Here is a 21,886-nt window from a genome sequence, read left to right as displayed (position 1 = left end):
TCACTTAATGAATTAAATAATTATCATATCCGAATCTATATTCAGATCTTCACCAAAATCGAATCGATTCTTCCTTGTCACACACACAACCTATGCACCAAGTTTCGTCCAAATCCGTCCACAATGTTTTGAGATATCCTGCTATGTATCGTTTTTGGCCCTATCTCCCAATGGTGAAGAATCACTTTAAAAAATTTATAGTAGCCGGATCCGAATGAGGATCTTCACCAAAATCGAATCATTTTGTCCTTGTGACATACGCTACATCTCTGCCAAATTTCGTCCGAATCCGTCCACAACCTTTTTAGATATTTTGTTCACAAACAAACAAACAGACAGACAGAAACAGACAGGGGTGAAAACATAACCTCCATCCACCTTTGGTAGCGGAGGTAAAAGGATACATTTTATTTATTGATTTTCTCCATGTTCTCATAATAAGTGTTTGTTAAAAATTGACAAAACCTCAAATTGTTAAAAAAAAAATGGTTGTGGCTTAGACATGCACACACATACATACACACACACACGCAATTGAAAAACCCTGTCTGCCACTGTGTGGGGGACAGGCTAGTTATTGTGTGATGTCAGTGGTGCTTCAATCATTATGAAGAAGAGAAACTAATGTGCATCTTTGCTAGAAAGGTCAAGTTATTACATTATAAATGTTGCACCAGCCTCTCTTGAAATACTACAACAGCACTCTGCCACGCTGAACACTGATATGCTGGATCCGCATCTGGACCTTAACCAAAATCTCATCGGCTTTTGCCCAACTCATCCACCAAGTTTTGCAATAATCTATCCACAACCTTTTGAGATGTTGTGCTATATATTGCTTTTGGTCCTATTCTCGTATCGTGATCCAGATCTTCATGAAAATTGAACCAATCCGTGCTTGTCACACCTGTCCACCAAATTTCATCCAAATCCGTCCATAACTTTTTGAGATATCCTGCTCGCAGACAAACAAATGGACAGAGGTGAAAACATAACCTCCATCCACCTTTGGTGGAGCTAATAAAACAAGATTGACTTTGATTACTGTTTTATGCCCCATTCATTATGGCCACTAGTGACCTCGATCTCAGACAATCTTAAGAGGATTGTTTCTCATTAACTGAGTTTTCTTTAAACTTGAAGTAGTTTCTTCATGTAAATTTAATGGTTAAAAATGAAACCTTATCCTCTGAAGGTGATCTCCAAACTAATATCTCCATCATGATAAAAAGTGGTTCTTTAACTTGAGCATTCCTGTGATGTCACAACAACCAATGGGCTTTCCTGTGGCTCCTACCGCAGCATCGTTATTTATTTATTATTATATTTTAAAGCCTGATGGTGGGTTCATTTTACAATGACTGGGTGGAGCACAACTGTGAACATGTTTCGCCCACCCTATGTGGATCAGCAGCACAGCAGTTTCCACTACCGTTTGCCATGGCACAAATGTCCTTTAGGACTGGGTTGAGATACATGTATAACCAACCGTATTTGCACTTTGAAACTATTCACGATAACATTTGTGAGCGTTCATGTAAGTATTTTCTTTTAATTTATCAAATTGAATATTTGTAATGAAGTTTTAAAAACAGTTCTGACATGCTTCATTTGAGTATATTGCTTTAAGTGCCAATATATTTCTTAACGATATTGACCTGGGGCTGGCAGGAAGGCCGAGAGGTACACACTTATTTCTAAGCTATCTACATTGGGTTCAAGTCCCGATCCAGCTATATCCTGGTGTTTCACAGGCAGGGTGATTCACAGGGTGTGCCGTTTCTTGAATGGACGTTAAATTGGGTGCCCCGTCTTACGGAATTAGTTGGTGGACTTTAAAGACCCCATGGTGTCCTTCATGAAGAGTAGGTGAGCTAATGCCGGTACCATGAACAAATTACAAATTCCTGCCCAAATAAACAAATAAACAAATTACAATTACAAATTCAAAACTACTGTTGAGAAGGCAATGGCAAACCACCCAGTTTAACCCTTTTTGAGAAACTGCTTCAGCAGCATCGACGCTCTGTGACAGACAAGAGTATGGTACATCAGAATCAGAATTGATGACCTTTCACCCTGTGTGTCACATTTATTCAGCAACATAGCCCAGAACCTATTTCATATGCAGTTATGAGGGGAAGGTTATTCGCAAAGAATGTTTAATGCGGGAAGTTTATAAACTATTAGCAGAAGTACCCGGCATTGCCGGGCGGGGGAGGGGAGGGGAGGGGGGGGAACGGGGGGGGGGAGGGGAGTGGAACGGGGGGGGGGAGGGCAGGGGAACGGGGGGGAGGGCAGGGGAGGGGAACGGGGGGGAGGGGAGGGGAGTGGAATGGGGGGGAGGGGAGGGGAACGGGGGGGAGGGGAGGGGAGGGGAACGGGGGGGAGGGGAGGGGAGGGGAACGGGGGGGAGGGGAGGGGAGGGGAACGGGGGGGAGGGGAGGGGAGGGGAGGGGAACGGGGGGAGGGGAGGGGAACGGGGGGGAGGGGAGGGGAACGGAGGGGAGGGGAATGGGGGGGAGGGGAGGGGGGAGGGGAGAAGAGTGGGAGGGGGAGGAGGGGAGAAGAGGGGGGGATGGGGAGGGTGAGGGGAGGGGGTGGGAGGGGGGAGAGGTGGGAGGAGGGAGGGGCCGGAGGGGAAGAGGGGATGGGGAGGGTGAGGGACGCCCTCCAGTACCGGCGTTGCCAGGCGGGGGAAGGGAGACCCGTACATTCCCAACCCGTACATTCGCCCTCTCGACTCAAGCTCACTCGGATAAAAGCCTCGCACAAATTACACCGTGAAGGCCCAATGGCCATGTCTATGCCACAAATCAAGTACGTGAGCGGGTCGGGCGCACTGAATTGAAAATATATAGAACGCTCATACTCCTTGAAAAGTGAAGCTACATAAATATTTTTGAAAAATTTCATTGGTTGCTAGGAGACGGCAGCATGTAAAAACCGTTTGAATATTTGAAATACAGTTTGATCCAGAGGTAAGTGGTATGGTCTTGCTGGTTGGTGGACACGATATGTGTAAGGGAAATTATTTTGGTGTCCTGTATCTGGTCGTGCTAGTTGGTGAACACGGTACATTTAAGGGAAATGATTTTCTGTCATTCTTCTGAGTGGTTGCTTCTCCTTCCCCGTATTTTTGTTCATTTTATTGTTTTTTTCCACTCTCTTGAGTTGTGGGCCTTCCTTGAGTGGTATTACATTTATCATCATCATCATTGGAATGTCTGTTGTAAAGATACGGACATCAAGTCCGTATCTTGAAGCAGAGAGCATCAAGCACCATCTTTTTATACCAGGCAACGACAACGGCAACGCACTAACGCAGACCTCGCTCGGCCCCGCCCACAGCAACCGCTCTCGGCCCCGCCCACAGCGACCTTGCTCGGTCCCGCCCACAGCGACCTTGCTCGGTCCCTCCCACAGCGGCATCACTCCGCCTCCGCCCTACACGGCACTATCGATATATTATTCGTACAATGCCGGGTACTTCTGCTCGCTGAAAACAAATCTATGTGAAACATGCTAAATCATGCTAAATGCTAATCATGCAGAAGTACCCGGCAAAAACGCAATCGCTCTGAAATACGTGCGAACGCGTAAATGAGTTAATGGCGGCAACGAACATCACGTGATCGCTCTGAGCGAATCAGCGCGCTGCTCTGCTTCCGGTCAGATTCCGGTCATAATATTTCGCGCTGAGATAAAAATATGGTAAAAACATATTATGAAATAAATTTTTAGGTCAGCCATGTTCGTCCCAGGCTCAATGGCCATGTCTGTGCCAAATATCAAGTACGTGAGCCTCTCCGTTAAGGAGTCTATCGGTAACATTACACACACACACACACACACACACACACACACGCACACGCACAAACAAACTGTGTTTTATATATATTGATAGAGTCTAAGTGGTTCATATCTCAGTGCGATAATACTCCTGAGAGGTCTCTTTTTTTTCTTTTTTCTTTTTTTGTATACTGAATCGAGGCTCGTGAAAGAGCTAACATTTATTTCACAAACAAATCGACCAGACAAACAAAATATATAAAAGACGGAGCGGAAGACAAGATGGGGAGAGAAGGGGAAGCACACAAACACAACATTTGAGAGCAGGGAGAAGTGTGGGAGGGAGGGGGCTTGGGGGAAGGAGGCGTGGGAAGGGGGGGGGAGGAGGTTGGTTGGACCAAGGACTTCCAGGACAGAAGTTGGTATTTCAAAAAAGTGTAGGATTTGGGGTGAAATTAGCGGGGGTAGAAAAGATCAAGGTTTTGGATGGGGGAAGATAAGCGATGGTGGTGAACAGCTGTTTTAAAGACCTGGAGGGTGGAGTGGGATTGAAGAGAGTGAGGGAGTTTGTTCCAGAAGTGGGAGAAAAGAGGAATGAAGGAGTGAAGGTGAGCAGAAAGTCTTGATTTTGGCAGTTTAACCATAAGAGGGTTGCAGGCAGATCTTGTGCGACCTGTGGGAATATTTGGGGGACAGAGCCCAGAGAGAGCTGGGGGGGCAAGGCCAGAGAGGAGTCGGTAGAAGACGGAAAGACCACCAACCTGCCTGCTGTGAGTGAGTGAAAGGCCCTTGGAGTTAGCTTCATCGCGGGAGATTCCAATGATTCTGAACGCTTTGGTTTCAACAGCGTGAAGACGAGCTAAGTGTGAGGCAGGAGCACCAGACCAGAGGGGAGAACAGTATTCCATAGAGCTGCGGATGAAAGCCTTGTATGTGGTGAGGAGCTCAGGTGTGCCAAGGAAGGACTTCGCACGACGGAGGATGCCCAGTCGGCGACTGGCTTTGGAGGCCAGATTTGAAATGTAGTTTTCCCAGGAAAGATCATGGCAGATAGTGAGACCCAAAATCTTGAGTGACAGAACTTCTTGGAGAGGATTATTCAGAAAGTGGATGGGAGGGTTGTCCATTCGGTCTTTTCGGAGAGACATCGTAAGAGTGTGAGATTTGTCAGGATTGAAAGACATGTTTCCCTTGTTTGCCCAGTCTGTGATTTTGTCCAGGTCTGCAGAGAGTGAGGAGGCTGCAGACTGCCGATCTGAGGGATGAGGAATGGAGCGACAGAGTCGAGTCATCAGCAAAGAGATAGAGAGGATTTTCAAGAGAGTCGGAGAGATCATTGATGAAGACCAGAAAAAGCACAGGGCCCAGAACACTGCCTTGGGGAACTCCAGCCTGAACAGGAAGAGGAGATAAGAGAAACCCATTCAGGGCCACACGTTGACTACGACTAGAGAGGAAGTCCACCAGCCATGCGTGGAGATAAGAATAAGATAAGAATTCTTTTTAGGAAGAAGAAGAATATCTGTTTTCCATGATGAACAGTTTGATCACATTTTTCATTCAGAGGGTTAAATTAAAGATCATCAATATTTGAATATATATATATATATATATATATATATATATATATATATATATATATATATATATATATATATATATATATATATATATATATATATACTGTATATATATATATATATATATATATATATATATATATATATATATATATATATATATATACTGTATATATGTATATTTGGTGATCTTTATATATACAATAATTATATGATATATATATGTATATATATATATATATTCAAATATTGATGATCTTTCATTTAACCCTCTGAATGAAAAATGTGAAATTGAAAAAATTGAAAATTTGAAAAAAAAAAAAAATATTTTTTTTTTTTGAGGAGGTTTTATCCTGATTTGGATTTTTCTCTATCAATTTCCTTAGATACCCCCTCTGTATCTTCCCTCCACCCCAACATATTTCTAGCTCTGCTCATTGATGTATTATTTGTTTTTTTTGCATTTTATCTGCTTCTTTTCTCTTGGCACACTACTCTGACACTGCACTAGCACCATTTTCCTCCACGCTTCCTTCCTCGGCATTTCCTCCCTCATTTTTAGCTCAACTGGAACGTAGTTCCGGGAAGCTTGCGGGATGGCGCATCATCTGTCCCTCTGTCTGTCCATCCATAAACACTTTCAACGTCTTCTCTAAAACGGCTGATGGTATTGTGACCAAACTTGGCTAAAAATGATATTTGTTATATTCGTACTCAAATTTGTTTATGGCATCAAGAAAGTCAAGATCGACGAGGGTCATTCGGGGTCAAAGTGGGTCCAGGTTTGATCCCCCCGCAACCCCCCCTGTTTCCAAAAATTGGGGTAACCCCCTCCACTCCCTGACATAGGTATTTGCTTTATTCTCTGAAATTGCACAACCTCCATAGCCCGTGATGTACGAAAGTTTGTTCATGGCATTAAACAAAAATTGGGCTCGAAGGGGGACTATGTGGGGTTGCACCCCAAAATAGGTATTTGATTTCTTCTCTGAAACTACACAGACGATTTCAATGAAACTTTACCACAACCTTCATGCCTGATGCACCACAAGTTTGTTCACTGCCTTAGAAAAATTGGGGTCTTTATGGGTCTACTGGAGGGAGGAGTTGGGGAGGGAAGAGGAGGGTTGCCCCCCCAAAATAGGTTAAAAAAAAAAAAGTCTTATGATTACATTTGCATGATTCTACATGCTGCCCCTGTCTGTTAGCAACCATTGAAATCAGTTTAAAATACCGTGGTTCTGTTTCGAATACCATTAGTCGATGTGGTATACTGCTTTATTCTACCAGGTGAGCTCCAGGGGTATTGCTTCATTTGGTGTTTTTTTTTTTTTAATCCTCCACTTTGTTTGAATCTCTTGCTGCATCTGATCACTCACTTTTCCATTCTGTGTTTCCAAATGTTCCACCCCATCGTGCCTCTTCCTTCCCACCCCACCCCCGCATCCTTTCATTTCTCACCACCCTCTGTATCGTCTCAAGCTCATACTTTGCTATGTACACCCAGCCCTTATATTTTATCCGTTGCCTGCCTAACAATCCTACTCATCCAGTTGTTGTTGGTTACCCCTTCACATTGAACTTGCCTTTTTTGTCCCATGCCATTCCCTCCCCTCTCCTTTTTCCCAGGCCAAAATATCTCTCTCTCTCTCTGTCTCTCTCTCTCTCTGTCTCTCTCTCTCTCTGTCTCTCTCTCTCTCTGTCTCTCTCTGTCTCTCTCTGTTTCTCTCTCGCTCTCCCTCTCTGCCTCGTACATCCTTTTCCCCTTTGCTTGTCCCTTTCTCATCCACACCCTGTGCTTTCCTCTGCTTGCTCACCTTTTCCGCTCTGTTCCTAACACCGCCCTCTGTCCTCACAGCTGCTTCGGAAGGAATCGGGGCCTCACGACACGCATGCAGAAATGGTATGCTGTACCGCTTCGTGTAACTACAGTTCTTGATTTGGAGTGATAATTGTATTTATGAAAATGAGCTACATTGATGACTCATTTGTGATTCCAAATCGTAATAGAGAAAAATACAAATTTTTGCGACTACTTCTGTGCTATTGTTTTGCAACAAGGTCGTGTCATTGACGAAACGGGTGTTGTACACCACCTGATTTTTCCCCCTCTTACCTTCCCACCCCTGATCATCTTCCAAGTAGACATTAACACAAACTGATAGAGACGAACGTAAAGACATGCTGCTCTTCGCACTCCTTCGGTGTTTTCCAGTTTGTTTGGCTCAAGCTGCCATATGTACCTTTTTGGGCCCCAAAATGATTTGATTGCTGCATGGATTTGGCTTGGGGTTTATATATCGTTTATCCAGAAAGCTTTTTTGGCTTTTGTATTCGGCAATAATTTCTTGTAGTTGGCAAAAGGCTTCATGTGGGTACGCTGTGGTGTTCGAATGAACAGAGCACCCGAGAGCACATATATTTCGCTGTGAAAAAGGAGATGCTATTTGCAGAGTGCATGAATACATGGCCTGGCAGAGTTATTTCCTCCACCAATGGATACCCCCGATGTGTCCCCTCCTTGTCAGCAAGCAAGGGGCCCTCATGGTCAATGCAGATTTAACGTGCTGCCATTTTGGTTGTTGGAAGCTAGCAGAGAGTGTGGGTTAAACCCGACATGTAGCAAAGTCCTTCCAGCTGAATACAAAACTTGGAGGAGTTGGGGACAAGGCGAGTTTGAGTTGTCTCTGCACAAGTGATCACACTTAATACGTGTAGATTGGCCACTTAAGTAATGCCAATAACCATTAATCATCCTCGTCAGCTTTTTCTCACCATCACACTGTCACCATAGTAATGTCACCCCCAGGAGTGGCTTGGGGTTGGGGTTGGGGTGGGGTAAGTTATAAAACTATTGAAGTACAGGAAATTCCTCCTGGAGGGAGCAGGTGGTGTTTCTAATGAGTAAAATGGCTTCACATTGTTAAAGAACAAGTTGTGGTCCAATTTATTTTATTACTATTTTTCCTGTGCAAGTTAGCTTTGTGTGACTGCTTTCGTTTTCATCCTGCACATTCATCCCTGCTTGGCTGTCGATGCATATTGCATTCTCACATAATCCCTTTTCCATCTGGATGCACCATGTACAACCATTTCCATCCACCTCTGATATCATTTCGGATAATCAGTAATGTCGATCCCATTGTCGGCCTCAGGTGCAGCCCAGCAACTAACGATGTAGAAAATGTGCATGCGGGGAGCAGTGCACCAGGCAATAGATAACAGCATTGGTCATCAGGTACACTGTGGTATTGTGGGATAGAATCGGAGCAACAAGTTCCTGAAAATATTTCCACCACACAAGAATGACAGTTTACGCAGTCAAGTGTAAGCCATAAACTACAAATGCCCAAACGATGTGCCAATTAGATACCAAGAACATGCTCGGCCTCTGTGCGACATACTCGGCCGTTCTCCAAGGTGCCAGTAAATGTTTGACCATTTTATCTATTTATACAAAGCTAGCCTCTGTCTGTCTGTCTGTCTGTCTGTCTGTTATCTATCCACTCCTAAACTGTGGGGCAGAATGCGTTGAAACTTTGTGGTTGTACTCGGGGTGTACCCGGTGGTGTTTCTGGTGGTTCAAAAAAATTAATAGCCCCATTTGTTTTGGTGCCAGTGGCGATTCTCTGTGTATTGTATTGTGCTGTCATTTGTGTGGTGAGTGGGTTTTCAAGTCCTAAAAAATAATATACGTTAATTCTCTGCAATAAAACTAATATACATATCTTATTAGATTTGTGTAATAGTGTCTGTCTCATGTCTGTCTGTTTTGTATACACTCCTAAACTGCTGGATGGCATGAGTTAAAACTTGGTTATTGTACTCGGGGTGCAGTGAATTTTTACGGCATAGCCCATCGGGCAAAGTCCTCTGGAATAGCGTTTGTCTGTCTGGTGCACGTTTGTGAGGGACATACAATCAGAGCTGAGGATCTGGACACATGACAGGGAGACAGCGTATAGTAACCATTACAGGTGCATGTTTTACTAAAAGGAAATATAATAACCTTCTTTGGAACGTTTTGGGGTCCCAGCGGGTGTCGTAAGGTAGGTAGGAGGTTTCAGAAATTCCTCAATACAATTATGATTACCGGTACCTCCGCCACCAAAGGTGGATGGAGGTTATGTTTTCACCCCTGTCTGGCTGTCTGTTTGTCTGGCTGTCTGTTTGTGAACAAGATATCTCAAAAAGTTGTGGACGGATCTGGACAAAATTTGGCAGAGAGGTAGCTTTTGTGACACGGACTAAATGATTAGATTTTGGTGAAGATCCGGATTCGGATCCAGCCAGTATAATTTTAAAAGTAATTCTTAACCATTAGGTGATGGGGCCAAAAACGATATATAGCAGGATATCTCAAAAAGTTATGGATGGATTCGGATGAAATTTGGTGGAGAAAAAGGGTGTGTGATAGGAAGAATTGGTTCATTTTTGGTGAAGATCCAGATGTGGATCCGGCTTGTCGTTTTAAAGTAATTCTTCACCATTGAGTGATGGGGCTAAAACCGACATATTGCACGACATCTCAAAAAGTTATGGATGGATTTGGACAAAACTTGGTAGACTGGTTGGGTGTGTGACAAGGACTAATCGATTCGATTTTGGTGAAGATCTGAATATGGATTCGGATACAATAAATATTTAGTTTTTTTAAGTGATTCTTCCGCATTGGGAGATGGGACCAAAAACTACATATCGCAGGATACTTTAAAATGTTGTGGATGACTTGTGACAAAACTAGGTATATGAGTTGGTTAGGTGACAATAACAAGATTAGATTTTGGCTCAGGTCCGAATCCAGATACGGCCTATCGGTGGGATACAAAACATAAACTGTTTAGCCTGGCGGAAGTATGCTCTCTACCGAGTGCTGTTCTAGTTTTGAAATGCGATCGACATGGACCCTGCTCCTGAATCCGGAAGTGAACAGATCATGACAATTCACTGGTTTGATAATATGCAATCGTGATTTACCATTATATTTTGATATATTAATACCATAGTATTAATCTGTGGTTGGAATGATGAATGATACTTTTTGGAATGAAAATATTGAGGTATTGAGTTTAAAGTAGAATGAGGAAATGATGTAAGGGTTTCTATCCGTGACATTTGTAGTTTCACCATTTGCAGTTTCGCCATTGATTGGATATATTCAGCCTGGGTACTTCTTTTTTTTTGTCCAAGTCCTTCATGAACCTGCTGTCAATGCCTGACATTCGACTGAAGGTGGCACAGCAATGTGGAGTTTATTGAATTTTTTTTTAATACTTACATTATTTACTAACTGCTAACTGGTTTCCACACCCATGTCATACGATCCTCTTCAACTAAAGTATCAAACAAGCCAGGCTATGCCGTTGTTAGACTATCGGTTTGTTTTATATTGGGATGGTTACACTAAACCCCCCCCCCAACCCCTCTCTATTATTATTGGTTTTTCTTTTTTTGTATACCGAATCGAGGCTCGTGGAAGAGCTAGAACACAGAACAGGATGCAACGTAGCAAAAGTAGAGAAGGGGAGAGGAGGGATGCCAGGTGCAGGGCTGAGGGACATTGAACCAACAGGCTGGGGTAGGGGAGAATGCCTGTGGTGGATATCATGGATACAGAACTAAACTCTCAGGAGGGACAACTGGAAATTTGGGGTGGTTTAACTGTTTCAGTGCTGTTGGCCACGATCGTGGCCTGCATCATTGTAAAACAATCTGTATTGTTTGTTCCTATTCAAGTACTTGTTCTTTTTTATGTTGAAGGCTCCAGTCATGGACTAGATAATCCTCAAGGCGAGGCCTTAAATAAAAGAGCTGCATTGATAGAAAAGTGAAGAAAGAGAGAAGAGTCAAAGAGTTTTTTAGGAAGTTTAAAAAAAAAATCTGCTTTTTGAAAAGGGGAAGGTTATTATTTTGGTTGTCTTTTAAAACAATAGATGTTTCATGCAGTTTGCCTGAAAAAACACCATATTTTCATATTCCGTACTGTACTGGAAAAATTCAGCACTCATACAGTTAAAGGAGGAAGAGAAAAATCATGGTTTTGGATTGGGGGGCAGCGGGGTGATCTGAGATGGTGGTAAACAGTTATTTTGAACATCTGAAGGGAAGAATGACATTGAAGAGAATGTGGAAGTTGGTTCCACAGGTGGGAAAAAGCAGAGCAAATGAGGAGGTGAGCAGTGATTCTAGATTTTGGTAGTTTCAGAGTAAAGCACTGAGGATGCAAGACCAGAAAAGAGGTGGAAGTAGACAGACCCCTGACCTATCTGTGACGGCAAAGTGATAAACCCATAGACTCTGCTTTATTACGAGGGATTCCATTGATCTTAAATGCCTTGGTTTCCACAGCATCAAGCTGAGCGAGGTGTTAGACAGGGGTGACAGCCCAAAGAGGAGACCAGTACTCCATCAAGCTGCAGATGAAGACCTTGTAGGTGGATTGGAGTGCAGGTGTGCCAAGGAAGGACTTTTTATGAGGGAAGATGCTCAGTCGGCAGCTGGCTTCGGTAGTCAACTTTAAAGTGTTTTACCAGCTTGTGATTTTATTCAGGTCTGAAGAGGCTGCTGTCTGTCTCTCTGGAGGATTAGGGATGTCACGGCAGAGGTGGGAACCATCAGCAAAGATAAAAAGGATTTTCCAGAGATCATTGATGAAGATTACAAATAGGATGGGGCCTGGTACACTGCCTTAGGGCACTCCAGCCTTGAAAGGGAGAGGAGATAAAAGGATAAACAAACTTAGTGTTTTAACATTTATAGTGGGTGAATTATCATACTATGCTGTTTGGGGGTTTAAAACTTATTTTCTAAACATTAACAATTCTTTAAGAAACCCATGAGCCTCAGGCTCGGCTTTTGAAGCCAAACTTGAAAAGCAGGAATTACTTTTTCAAATGTTTTCTGAATAGATAAAAAACAGCACAGCCGATCCAAATGCAACACGGATCACATTTGAGTTGTTAAACACAATGCAGCTGGTTTTGCTGCCTCATCGCCTCTTCCTGAAGATTGGAATTATACTGATTGTCCTTCTCCTTCTGAACTTGAACCAAGGCCTGTGCAATGGTACAAGACTTATCTTCATGAAGGCGCTCAACACCCAACTACTTGAGTGCAAAGTCTCTTGTGAACATGTGGGCAGGATATTTCACACCCCCCATATACCCTTCAACCTTCTGTCTGAGACTATCTCTTTGAGTGGCAGACACAGAAGTTTCCTTTCTGGTTGCTTTTGCAATCTTACTAAAATCCGCAATTTGATGTCTGTCTGTTTGATTTTTGACATCCGGTCATTACTTATCCAATCTCAACCAAACTTGAGAGGAGGACCAAGGGTCACATAATGAAGGTTGTAGCAAATTTATTTGCCCCTCTCCCCAAGGGGGTTTTCCCTGCCAATGGGGTTGCTTGTTGAGATGTAGATATAGGAAAAGAACAAGACAGTAGGCTTCAAATCATGGAATGGCCAGCACAGTCTCCAGACTTAAACCTCATCGAGCTGGTTTGTGATGAACTGGACAGATAGACAGGTCCATGCCAGGCAGAAATGGCGCCGTTTTCCAGTCAAGGTTTTCTCAGTGGATTTATATACTTTTGATCATACTCTGTCGAATAAGCTTGTGGGCCACCCTGAAATTTGCCTCAAATCCAAGATGGCCACCAGAATAGCTAAAATAGTATTTCTGAGAGTTGCTTTTACCCATAGATGATTTTTTTTCAACTGATTGTGGCCTATTATGATAAAGAAAGATAACTCAGTCATAACTCAGCCATAAAAATTAACAATCGGTACTTTATTAACAAAATGGCCGCCGGGCAACTTCCGTATTACGGAAACTGCTATAACTTCAGTTCCGAGTGTGATATGATTATAATTTTGGTGTCCAGTCATATGTTTTTGGGGTCAAGGAATCCATATTTGTACTTTTTATTTCAGTGAAATCATTGGTTCATAAAGAAATCTAAGATGGCTGCCAATACTGGCCACCGATGTGGCAGATTCAGTCATGTCTTGTGCTCCATAATATATATTACAATACATTTTGATTCAATTTCTTGGTTTCCAAAGTCTGGTTATCCATTTAGTTGGTTTATCATGACACTAGCTCAATAGATCATCCCCTAAATCATGGATGAACAATAAATCCAAGATGGCTGCCGCTGAACGGCTCCTAGTCAGTTTTGCTTCGTCTACCAAACTACACAGGTTTATAAAATGTATCTGAATTCCCATTCAATATGATCCCCGGCTTTGGTTATGCTTTGGGAAAAATATGTTGTTCAAAAGGCACATAATCCTCAGTTACTAAGATCAAGATCAAGATCACTCTCTTCACTCTGAAAGTCTGAATAAAGTCCACAGGTATCCGAAGAAAGTTGTTCCATGGTGCTCTCCGAATTTTCCCCATCTCCTTGGTACTCTTCATCAACTTCAGATTCTTCTGCTCTTTCTTCTGCCCCACCGATACCTATAAAAAATGTGAATGGATATAGTCGGGATTCAAAACAGTAAATCATATAAAAATAACAAAATTACGATTGCATTTTGGACTTATCTACCTTGCTTTTCTCTTTCTCTACAGTGAACTTCACTGTCTTGTACATGTTTTCTGCTTGTATTCCTGTGTCTCTTCTTCCTTGAAGGCTGGCTTCTCTCTTCTACTGCATCTTCTAAATCTGCATCATACTCCGCGAGACCTGTAAGTGGAAGGTTACACATATTTAATCTGGATGAATGCACTGCCAGTGGGAATACATTGGAGGAACTTTATGACAGGAACGAAAAGCAATGATCAAAGTAATGATATATTTTTAGTATACTTACTTTGAATTTGTCTTTTCTTGCTCTTTTTCTTGGAGAGGCTTGGAGGGAGTTGCGGGCAGGTAAACCATATTGGCCTGATACCATCATCTGTATTTTCCCATCCTCTGTCAGTGATAGAAGGATACTCAATGTTTTGCTTGAGACACTGGTACCACACCCATGCCTGAAGGTCACTCCTCTTGAGGTGTTCATTGGTGCTACTCTCGTCTGGAAGGATGCTGGAACTAGATTTCACCTTTTGAGTGTTGTACGTTCGGATCCTTGTTTCAACAAAGCTTTCTTGTTCACTTCCAGAATACATGCAGGTTCTGAAGAAGCATTTAGCACTGGTAGCATCTTGAAAAGATTGATTTGATCTGCCCAGCTGAGAGAGTAGATGGGATTTCTCTTGTTTCAACATCTTCTTCAATGGCTTGATTTTGCCGATGCGAAATGGGAATGATGTCGTGTCACATCCAGTAATGCTATGATATGCTGGGAGAGTTTGACACACTTCATCTCCAAAATGAGTCGTTAGTTTCTTGACACTGACGTACCGATGGTCAATCTTCATGAACCAGTCTTGTGGTGGTTTGCAGACAGAATAGGCATAGCTCAAGAGGATCAGTACATCTGTATCTGAAGCCTTAATCACAACCGGACCTTCGCACTTGCTTGCATGAAGAACAAGCCTGGTGTCAGCCTCATGATGGTTGCAGGATTCAAGTTGTTCAAACTTAGTTTGCGTGATCAACCATGTATTCTGTTCCTCTGTCACGGTGAGTGGAATTCTGAGTTTCGATCTGACTGAATCACTTTTGAAGTAAGTGACCATAAATTTAATCAGCTCAGTCTTGTTTTCAGCATTATGCAGAAATGCGTCCCAATCTTTGCCTCTGGGCATACTCTGCTCGGGGCTTGTGATGTGGGTTCTTCTACCAGAGATCCCTCGGCGTCGTTGGGTTAACTCCTTTGTAGTGGACGTACAGTAGGAATCAAATATGATCCCAAGCTGTTTTGGGTTTGACTGGCTTGGTGGCATGCAGAATTTCAATAGGGCATCAGTGTATTCTCCCCAAGTCTGTTGAGCCGGGATTGACTTTACAGCTGCCATTCCGTCAATCAGCCAGTTGCTTCTATTTGGCGGTTCCTCTGTAGTTGATGAAGATTCCTCAATAAGGTAGTTCCTCAGCGCTGCTTTAGAACCTTGTCGAATGTCTCGTTCTGGTGTGGCAAGGGCAAGTGGAATAGTTGTCAGGGGGTGTGAATGTGCCTCTTCAGGGGTAGTTGCCTTTCCTACCAACACACCAAATGCTTGTCGATCCTCCTTGAGAACGTTCACTGCCTTTGGATTTTTCTTGACCTTCTCCATGCCCGTTTTGATCTTGAGATTCACAATCCTGTCAAAAATGTTCATTCTGCCTTCTCCAGTAGCCTTGAGTCTAAGGTTAACAAAGTCTTGGAATTGTTTCTCTCCTGCTTCGGTTGATGACAACAATCCACTGACAATACCTTGGTTAATTTCCACTCCAGTTTTCATGTGACGCGCAGAACCAATCAGAAAAGGGTCAAAGTACTTATCCAATTGGATGACTAGGTTGCGAACCATGTTGTCATGCTGCCTCCGTGCCCCTATTGTTGTTTCCTTGTGAGTTGAAGAGGTCAGGATATGCAACCTTTCCTTCAATCTTCCTCTGAGCTTTGCCATTAAGTGACTCGTTTTTATGAACGCATCTGTTGTCTGCTTGCTGGTACTGTAACCGCCTTGCATTGGACCACCCCGGACTTTAACCTCTCTGTTGATTGTGGTCTCAGTGATCAAGTCCCCATGGATCGTAGAAAAGGGCTCGCCAGTCATCGACCCTCCGAATCCATTTTGCAACAGATCATCCCAGGCATCTTTGTGATTCACCTTCAGATTTTGGAGATTGACGTGTTGGAATGTCAGGTACCTAGCATAGTTGATGTGCCCGAAAGCAAAGCACTTTGGAAGAAGCGTTCTCTCTGCTGCCAGGTGTGTCGATGTGTCGACATGTGTCGATGTGTCGATTCCCAAACAAGTGGAAGTCGATGGCGTCACCAAATTTCTCAGTCAGTCGTTTTTTCAACATGCAGGTTTTTGAAATCGGAGGGTCCTCAAGTTCATTGTCTTCACTGATCTCCTTTATGTCCTCAATCAATTCTCTCAGGAAATACGCCTTTTGATCCTTGACTACCATGCGGTGAAACAGTTTGAAAAAGCTGTCCATAACCTCGGTAGCTAATCTATCCTTCTCTGCTGCATCCGCTGACAGCAACTTTCTATCATATGCATAGGTAAAATTGTCATAACAACTTTTATGATAGTACACATCAACTGCAAACATGTCATATGATGCTCCACTCAGAATAACATCGAGTCGCTTCGCTGCATCATGGAACTTATCTCCTTCATCTTTGATTTTCATGTCCTTTGAACGTTCTACTTTACTGACAGCATTCTTCTCGGAGCATCTACCAAGACCACCACTATTGTACGGTTTACTGTCATCTTTCGTATCCACGTTGCACACGAAACAGATTTGCTTTTTCTCAAGTGACCCCCTGCGTATCCTATACGCGGGAGCAGCAACTGGTTCATTCGACTCATGAATATTCTCTGAACTGGAAACGGGAAGTTTGCGAGACTGGGCTTCCTTTCGGGCAATTCTGTTCCGAAATGTGATTCTACAGTTCTCATGAATCTTGACATCATGGCCTGCACTAGATAGTCTCACAGCGGCTGATTGAAATTCAGCATATGGTGCCTGAGTACACAGACTCTTGTCAACTTTAACCCATCTTCCCGCTAATTCTTGAATAGACTGCAATCCCTCCTCAGTCATATTATAAGCTGACTCAACGTCCTTAATAGTTTCATTACAGAGGCAGCACAACGGTTTGTCGCCCCTTGCTAAACTCAAAATCGGCGTGGATGCCATTGTGCAACCCTTTTCTCCTGTGCCAAAAAAGTTTTGTCTTTATGTAGTAATTTTATGAGGATTCACTGTATCTGCTAAGCCAGGATTCATGGAATCATTTCTTTGCGTCCGCATTCATGGAATCATTTCTTTGCATCCGGATTCAAGGAATCTGAAATGGAAACCAAGAAATTGAATCAAAATGTATTGTAATATATATTTCACTGAAATAAAAAGTACAAATATAGATTCCTTGACCCCAAAAACATATGACTGGACACCAAAATTATAATCATATCACACTCGGAACTGAAGTTATAGCAGTTTCCGTAATACGGAAGTTGCCCGGCGGCCATTTTGTTAATAAAGTACCGATTGTTAATTTTTATGGCTGAGTTATGACTGAGTTATCTTTCTTTATCATAATAGGCCACAATCAGTTGAAAAAAAATCATCTATGGGTAAAAGCAACTCTCAGAAATACTATTTTAGCTATTCTGGTGGCCATCTTGGATTTGAGGCAAATTTCAGGGTGGCCCACAAGCTTATTCGACAGAGTATGATCAAAAGTATATAAATCCACTGAGAAAACCTTGACTGGAAAACGGCGCCATTTCTGCCTGGCATGGACCTGTCTAAGAAGGGTGAAAGCAAAGCAACCTACAAGTGCAACACATTTGTGGGAACTTCTGCAACAGTGTTGGGAAGAACTTCCCGAACAATATTCGATTTCCATTGTGAGAAAAAATGCCACGAGTGTGTTCGGCGGTTATATCTGCAAAAGGTGGCTACTTTGTTGAGTCTAAAATTCAAATTAAATTTTGTTAAACAAAATGATTCTATGATTTATTTTTTATCTCCAATTGTTTATTAGTTCTATGCTTAATTTCAGAGTACATTGAGACATTAAAGTGCGTAAATTTCAATAAAAACTGGAAAAATTGAGGTGTTCTAAAACTTTTAACTAGTAGTGTACCACAAACATGTTTGATTACCTTTTAAACAGTCGCTAATGCTGTTTAACACTAACTTGAAATAAATGTGTAGGAATCCCGACATCAGTCTATGCTTATCACGTCGAAGAATGCACCTGATCGAAGATCTACTGCAGTCTATATTCCCCACAAGGAATAACCTGACCCTTCCTGCTGCTTCCGTGGAGTTCTTCCATTTTTATGTTGATGCTTTCATGCTCTCAGCATTAAAAAAAGGATAGAGCACGGATATACAACGATGGGAAGGCAATGGCAAATTGCAGCAGCAACACACTGTAAAAGCGTGTGGTACATTGAAATCGAAATAAAATATTTTCTTGTTTTCCAAGACTACTACCACTACCCAGCCATCGATTTGATGAAAGTATATGGTGCCACAGAACAACTGAAATTGGTCAATTTTAAATAGACTCTGGGATGATCCAGAGAACAGGGTGGACTTGGTGAATAGGTTTATGGAGGAGTGGGTAAAAGGAGGAAGTGGACAAAAGGGTAAGAGGGAAGTTGATAAAGTGATTAATGGTAAAGTAATTGGTTTTGTTCTCAGCTATTTAAAACGTGTACGTTGTTTCCAGGACTGCATTTGATTCACATCAAAGCAATTGTTTGCATTTTGATTTCTGGATAAAAGATACGTTGCAACTTTTGTAATTTGTTTGCTTCAAATATGGCCTGGGCTTTTGTTCATCCTCTTGACTAAACTTGTATGTGTATTACAAATAAATGATACAATACTTGCATTGCTCTTCAATGTATTATCCAGCTTTGGAGATGCACTGGGCCCAACAAGGTGGATTTAGGTAGATAATTCTGTACATGTTCATAGCCAGTGTACAATTAATTCACAATAACCTCATTCGTCAAAAGTGTCTTTAGCCTCAAGGTGCTCTTCCACTGTCCTTGAGAGACCATCGCCATCATACTGTGCAGCCAGCCATCTGTGAATTCCAACATGTGCATTGTTTCAACAAGAAATTTAATCCTCATTCTCAAGTACAACCCTCTTTGTGATCCCCTTAACTGCCATCTTGTTTTTCAGAACCTGCACTAAAGTGGGAAAACTCGTGATTTGTGGTTATTGATACCGACAATATGAATCCAAATTCCGTTGATGTATTTGTTTAAAGCTGTAATTTTGTTTTTTTAAAGCAATTTTTTTTTTCGATTGCAGCCACCATATGTTTGGTTTGCATTATTTTCAGTATTGGTAGCTGCTTTGGAATTGTGGTGGCCAGGCTCGAACCGCAATGTAGTGTACTTTATGGTTCGTTTGCGACCCTTCAAGCAGAAGACCCGGCCGGAAAAAATGCAAAATGTTGTTGCTCATGAAGGCTTGATGAGCTGCAGATGTTGGCCGATCTTTCTTGCTGATGCTTACACGAGCCATGCAACTATTTGTTACCACAGCTGGGTCACGTCATTTATGGGAAACAAAATGGCTTTTTGGCTTTGGTCTTTATGGCTTGCACAAAAGCAGAGGTTTATGTAGCATTGCTGGTAATATTGTTGGAGAATAGTTCTAGTTTCGTATTCGTCCTCTTTTCATTTAACATTTAATTAACTGTTCGTTATGCCTTGCCTTTATTTCATTATTGATCTTTTATGCTTGTTCAAATCTAGCTTTTTCTGAATCCATGTTGATTTTGTTCTGTTTCCACATTTCATTCGATGTGGAGCCATTCCCTGCTGTAATTTGAGCCATCGTTGCTTGTTTACACAACTTGATGATTTGTGCTGCTCTTTACAATGGCAAAATGCTGTCGGATTGTTTTTTTCATTCTCTCTAGTGTTTGAAGATGTTCAATCTGTTTTGTTTATCCTGTGTTGCTCTTATATTTATTTATTTTAAAAGTTTGTCGTAAAGTGGACAATTCAAAGGAATGCTGAATGTTTGCATTTTGATTGCATTGGGATAACAAGGTATCCAGGATGGAGTTGAGCATAATAAAGGGGACTGAACACATCCTTGTAAATGCGGTTAGTTAAGAGTTCTTGTTCTTGTTATATTGAGCCAGCGGTTCTCAACCTTTTCCTTTGTACGGACCACTACTTTGTCATCAAAAGTTTATGCGGACCATAACATGAAAAACATATAAAATCCGGAGGTTTAGTGTTATTGAAGTTCATAAGCAGTCCCAAACAGCACACTTATACACCATCCGACTGAACCTTTATTTAAATTGGAGTATTATGACGGTGATTTGTGTTATACAGTCTTCAAGTATATAATTCAATTTAAATATAATAAAGAATGTAAAAGTTGTATAAGTAAATTAATTCTGGGTTTTACCGCCGTCTACACCACCTTATCTAACACAATACATTAGTTATTCGTGCCTGTAGTTTGTGTCCATTATGATGTCTTTAAAAACAGTAAGTTTTTAAATAGGAAGATTTTCAATTTTGTTTCACCGGCAGGCAGACAGAGTAAGAATATTGTTTCACTCATCTGAGCATGTGCGATCGGGGTGAATTCTGACTTGTCTTTGGCAAAATGAAAGACTTGTCTTTCCTATTATTGTTCAAAATAGAACATTGAATTTAAATACGTTGCAGCTCGATCATAAACTGATCAGACAGATGGATGGAAATGAACCAATTGCTTAACCCCGCTTTTCGCTTCGTGTGTGCGGGATAATAATGCAACATCGAATATGACACATAAGAGATGCACATTATTATATTACTACATTATTATTAATAATATGTATATATATATACTTTTTTTTTTCTTTTTTTCTAAAAATATATATGTATATATTTTTTTAATATATATATATATTTCCTCCCCCCCCCCCCCCCCCCCTCCCCATGGACCACCTGCAGTACCCTCACGGCCTACAGGTTGGGAACCACTGTGCTAAATGATTAAAGTACTTGTTTCCTTTGTATTTTATTTTCATGGAAGAGCGAGGTGGAGGGTAGAAATGGGATGGACTAACGTTGGGACACACCAAGCATGGGAATTAACAAGCAGGAAAAAGGGAAGGAAATCCAGGAACCTGTAAGTAAGAGGGTTAGGTTGGTTGGGTTAATGGGGGAAGAAAATATCCAAAGTAGGGATGGAGGGATGACGTGAGATGGTGGTGCACCGCCTGCTGGAGCCGTGGAGAGAAGAATAATACAGCACAGCCTTGGAATGTTGTTGTGAAATTTAAGGAGCTTCCTGCAAAAATCTTGGATGGTAAAGCTATTATTGTGAGCTGTATTTCTCTGCCAGCAAGGAATTGTGTGGGGATTCTAAGTGTAGTTTGTGCCAAGTGTATTATGTGGTGTTTTTCATTAATTACCTAATCCTGTTATTAACAATTGGGTTATTTTGTTCAATTAATTTTTCATTTGCCCATGACCTTTTCTTGAACTATGATCAGCCAATGGGTGGATGGTTTGTTGCTTTATCAAAATATTAGATTTGCGTCTTTGCCTCAACAATGGACGACTGTTGTCGGCAATACAGATCAATATCAAGACATTTGCCAACATGTAGATGGGTTTTTTTTCAATTTCCAATCGCATGCTATTTGAGTTTATTTATTTATTGCCGAGACTTTATCAGGCATCTACTACCAGATGTGTAATGAGTTTGATGAAAGTTGTGCCCTGTTAGGCCTCAAACGAAGGATATAAATGTGGCTGATGGTGGACACAAAGGTTAACTGGAGTTTGTCTGTAGTTTTAACATGTGTGCATGTTAGTTTGTTTGCTCGTTCCACCTGTATAGTGGGATTAAATAAATCTTGTGCAATTTTCTCATTCCTGGCAATTGATGGGTTTATA

The 21,886-nt window shown here is 41.9% G+C and overlaps 2 protein-coding genes across 8 annotated transcripts in view; one reads left to right on the top strand and one right to left on the bottom strand.

The window, feature by feature from the left end:
- The window catches only part of ANO5 (anoctamin 5), a 97,134-nt gene that overhangs the window by 17,981 nt on the left and 57,267 nt on the right, over positions 1-21,886 (top strand). For 4 of the 7 annotated variants that reach the window (XM_078782197.1, XM_068099828.2, XM_068099831.2 and 1 more), the window contains one exon: positions 7,231-7,275. The exons of the other annotated variants lie outside the window; for them this stretch is intronic. In XM_078782197.1, coding sequence (XP_078638323.1) covers positions 7,231-7,275 — 45 coding nt within the window. The remainder of the gene's footprint in view (positions 1-7,230; positions 7,276-21,886) is intronic. 7 annotated transcript variants of the gene reach the window in all.
- Positions 13,284-17,287, bottom strand: LOC144892825 (uncharacterized). Its single transcript, XM_078781148.1, has 3 exons — positions 14,197-17,287; positions 13,932-14,069; positions 13,284-13,840 (listed from the first exon to the last, which is right to left on the bottom strand). The coding sequence occupies exons 1-3, from the start codon at positions 16,031-16,033 to the stop codon at positions 13,671-13,673; spliced, it is 2,145 nt and encodes a 714-aa protein (XP_078637274.1). The 5' UTR covers positions 16,034-17,287; the 3' UTR covers positions 13,284-13,670.

Source organism: Myxine glutinosa, chromosome 7 (genome assembly GCF_964187855.1).
Source record: "Myxine glutinosa chromosome 7, kmMyxGlut1.1, whole genome shotgun sequence".
Taxonomy (NCBI): domain Eukaryota; kingdom Metazoa; phylum Chordata; class Myxini; order Myxiniformes; family Myxinidae; genus Myxine; species Myxine glutinosa.
Note: the sequence above shows the minus strand (reverse complement) of the source record. Positions and strands in the feature narration are given on the sequence as shown.

Coding starts and splice junctions, on each gene's coding strand:
- LOC144892825 (XM_078781148.1), bottom strand. CDS start 16,033: ATGACTGGCGAGCCCTTTTCTACGATCCATGGGGACTTGATCACTGAG. Junction 14,070..14,196: donor CAAGAAAAGACAAATTCAAA/GTAAGTATACTA, acceptor TTCCACTTACAG/GTCTCGCGGAGTATGATGCA. Junction 13,841..13,931: donor TAGAGAAAGAGAAAAGCAAG/GTAGATAAGTCC, acceptor CATTTTTTATAG/GTATCGGTGGGGCAGAAGAA.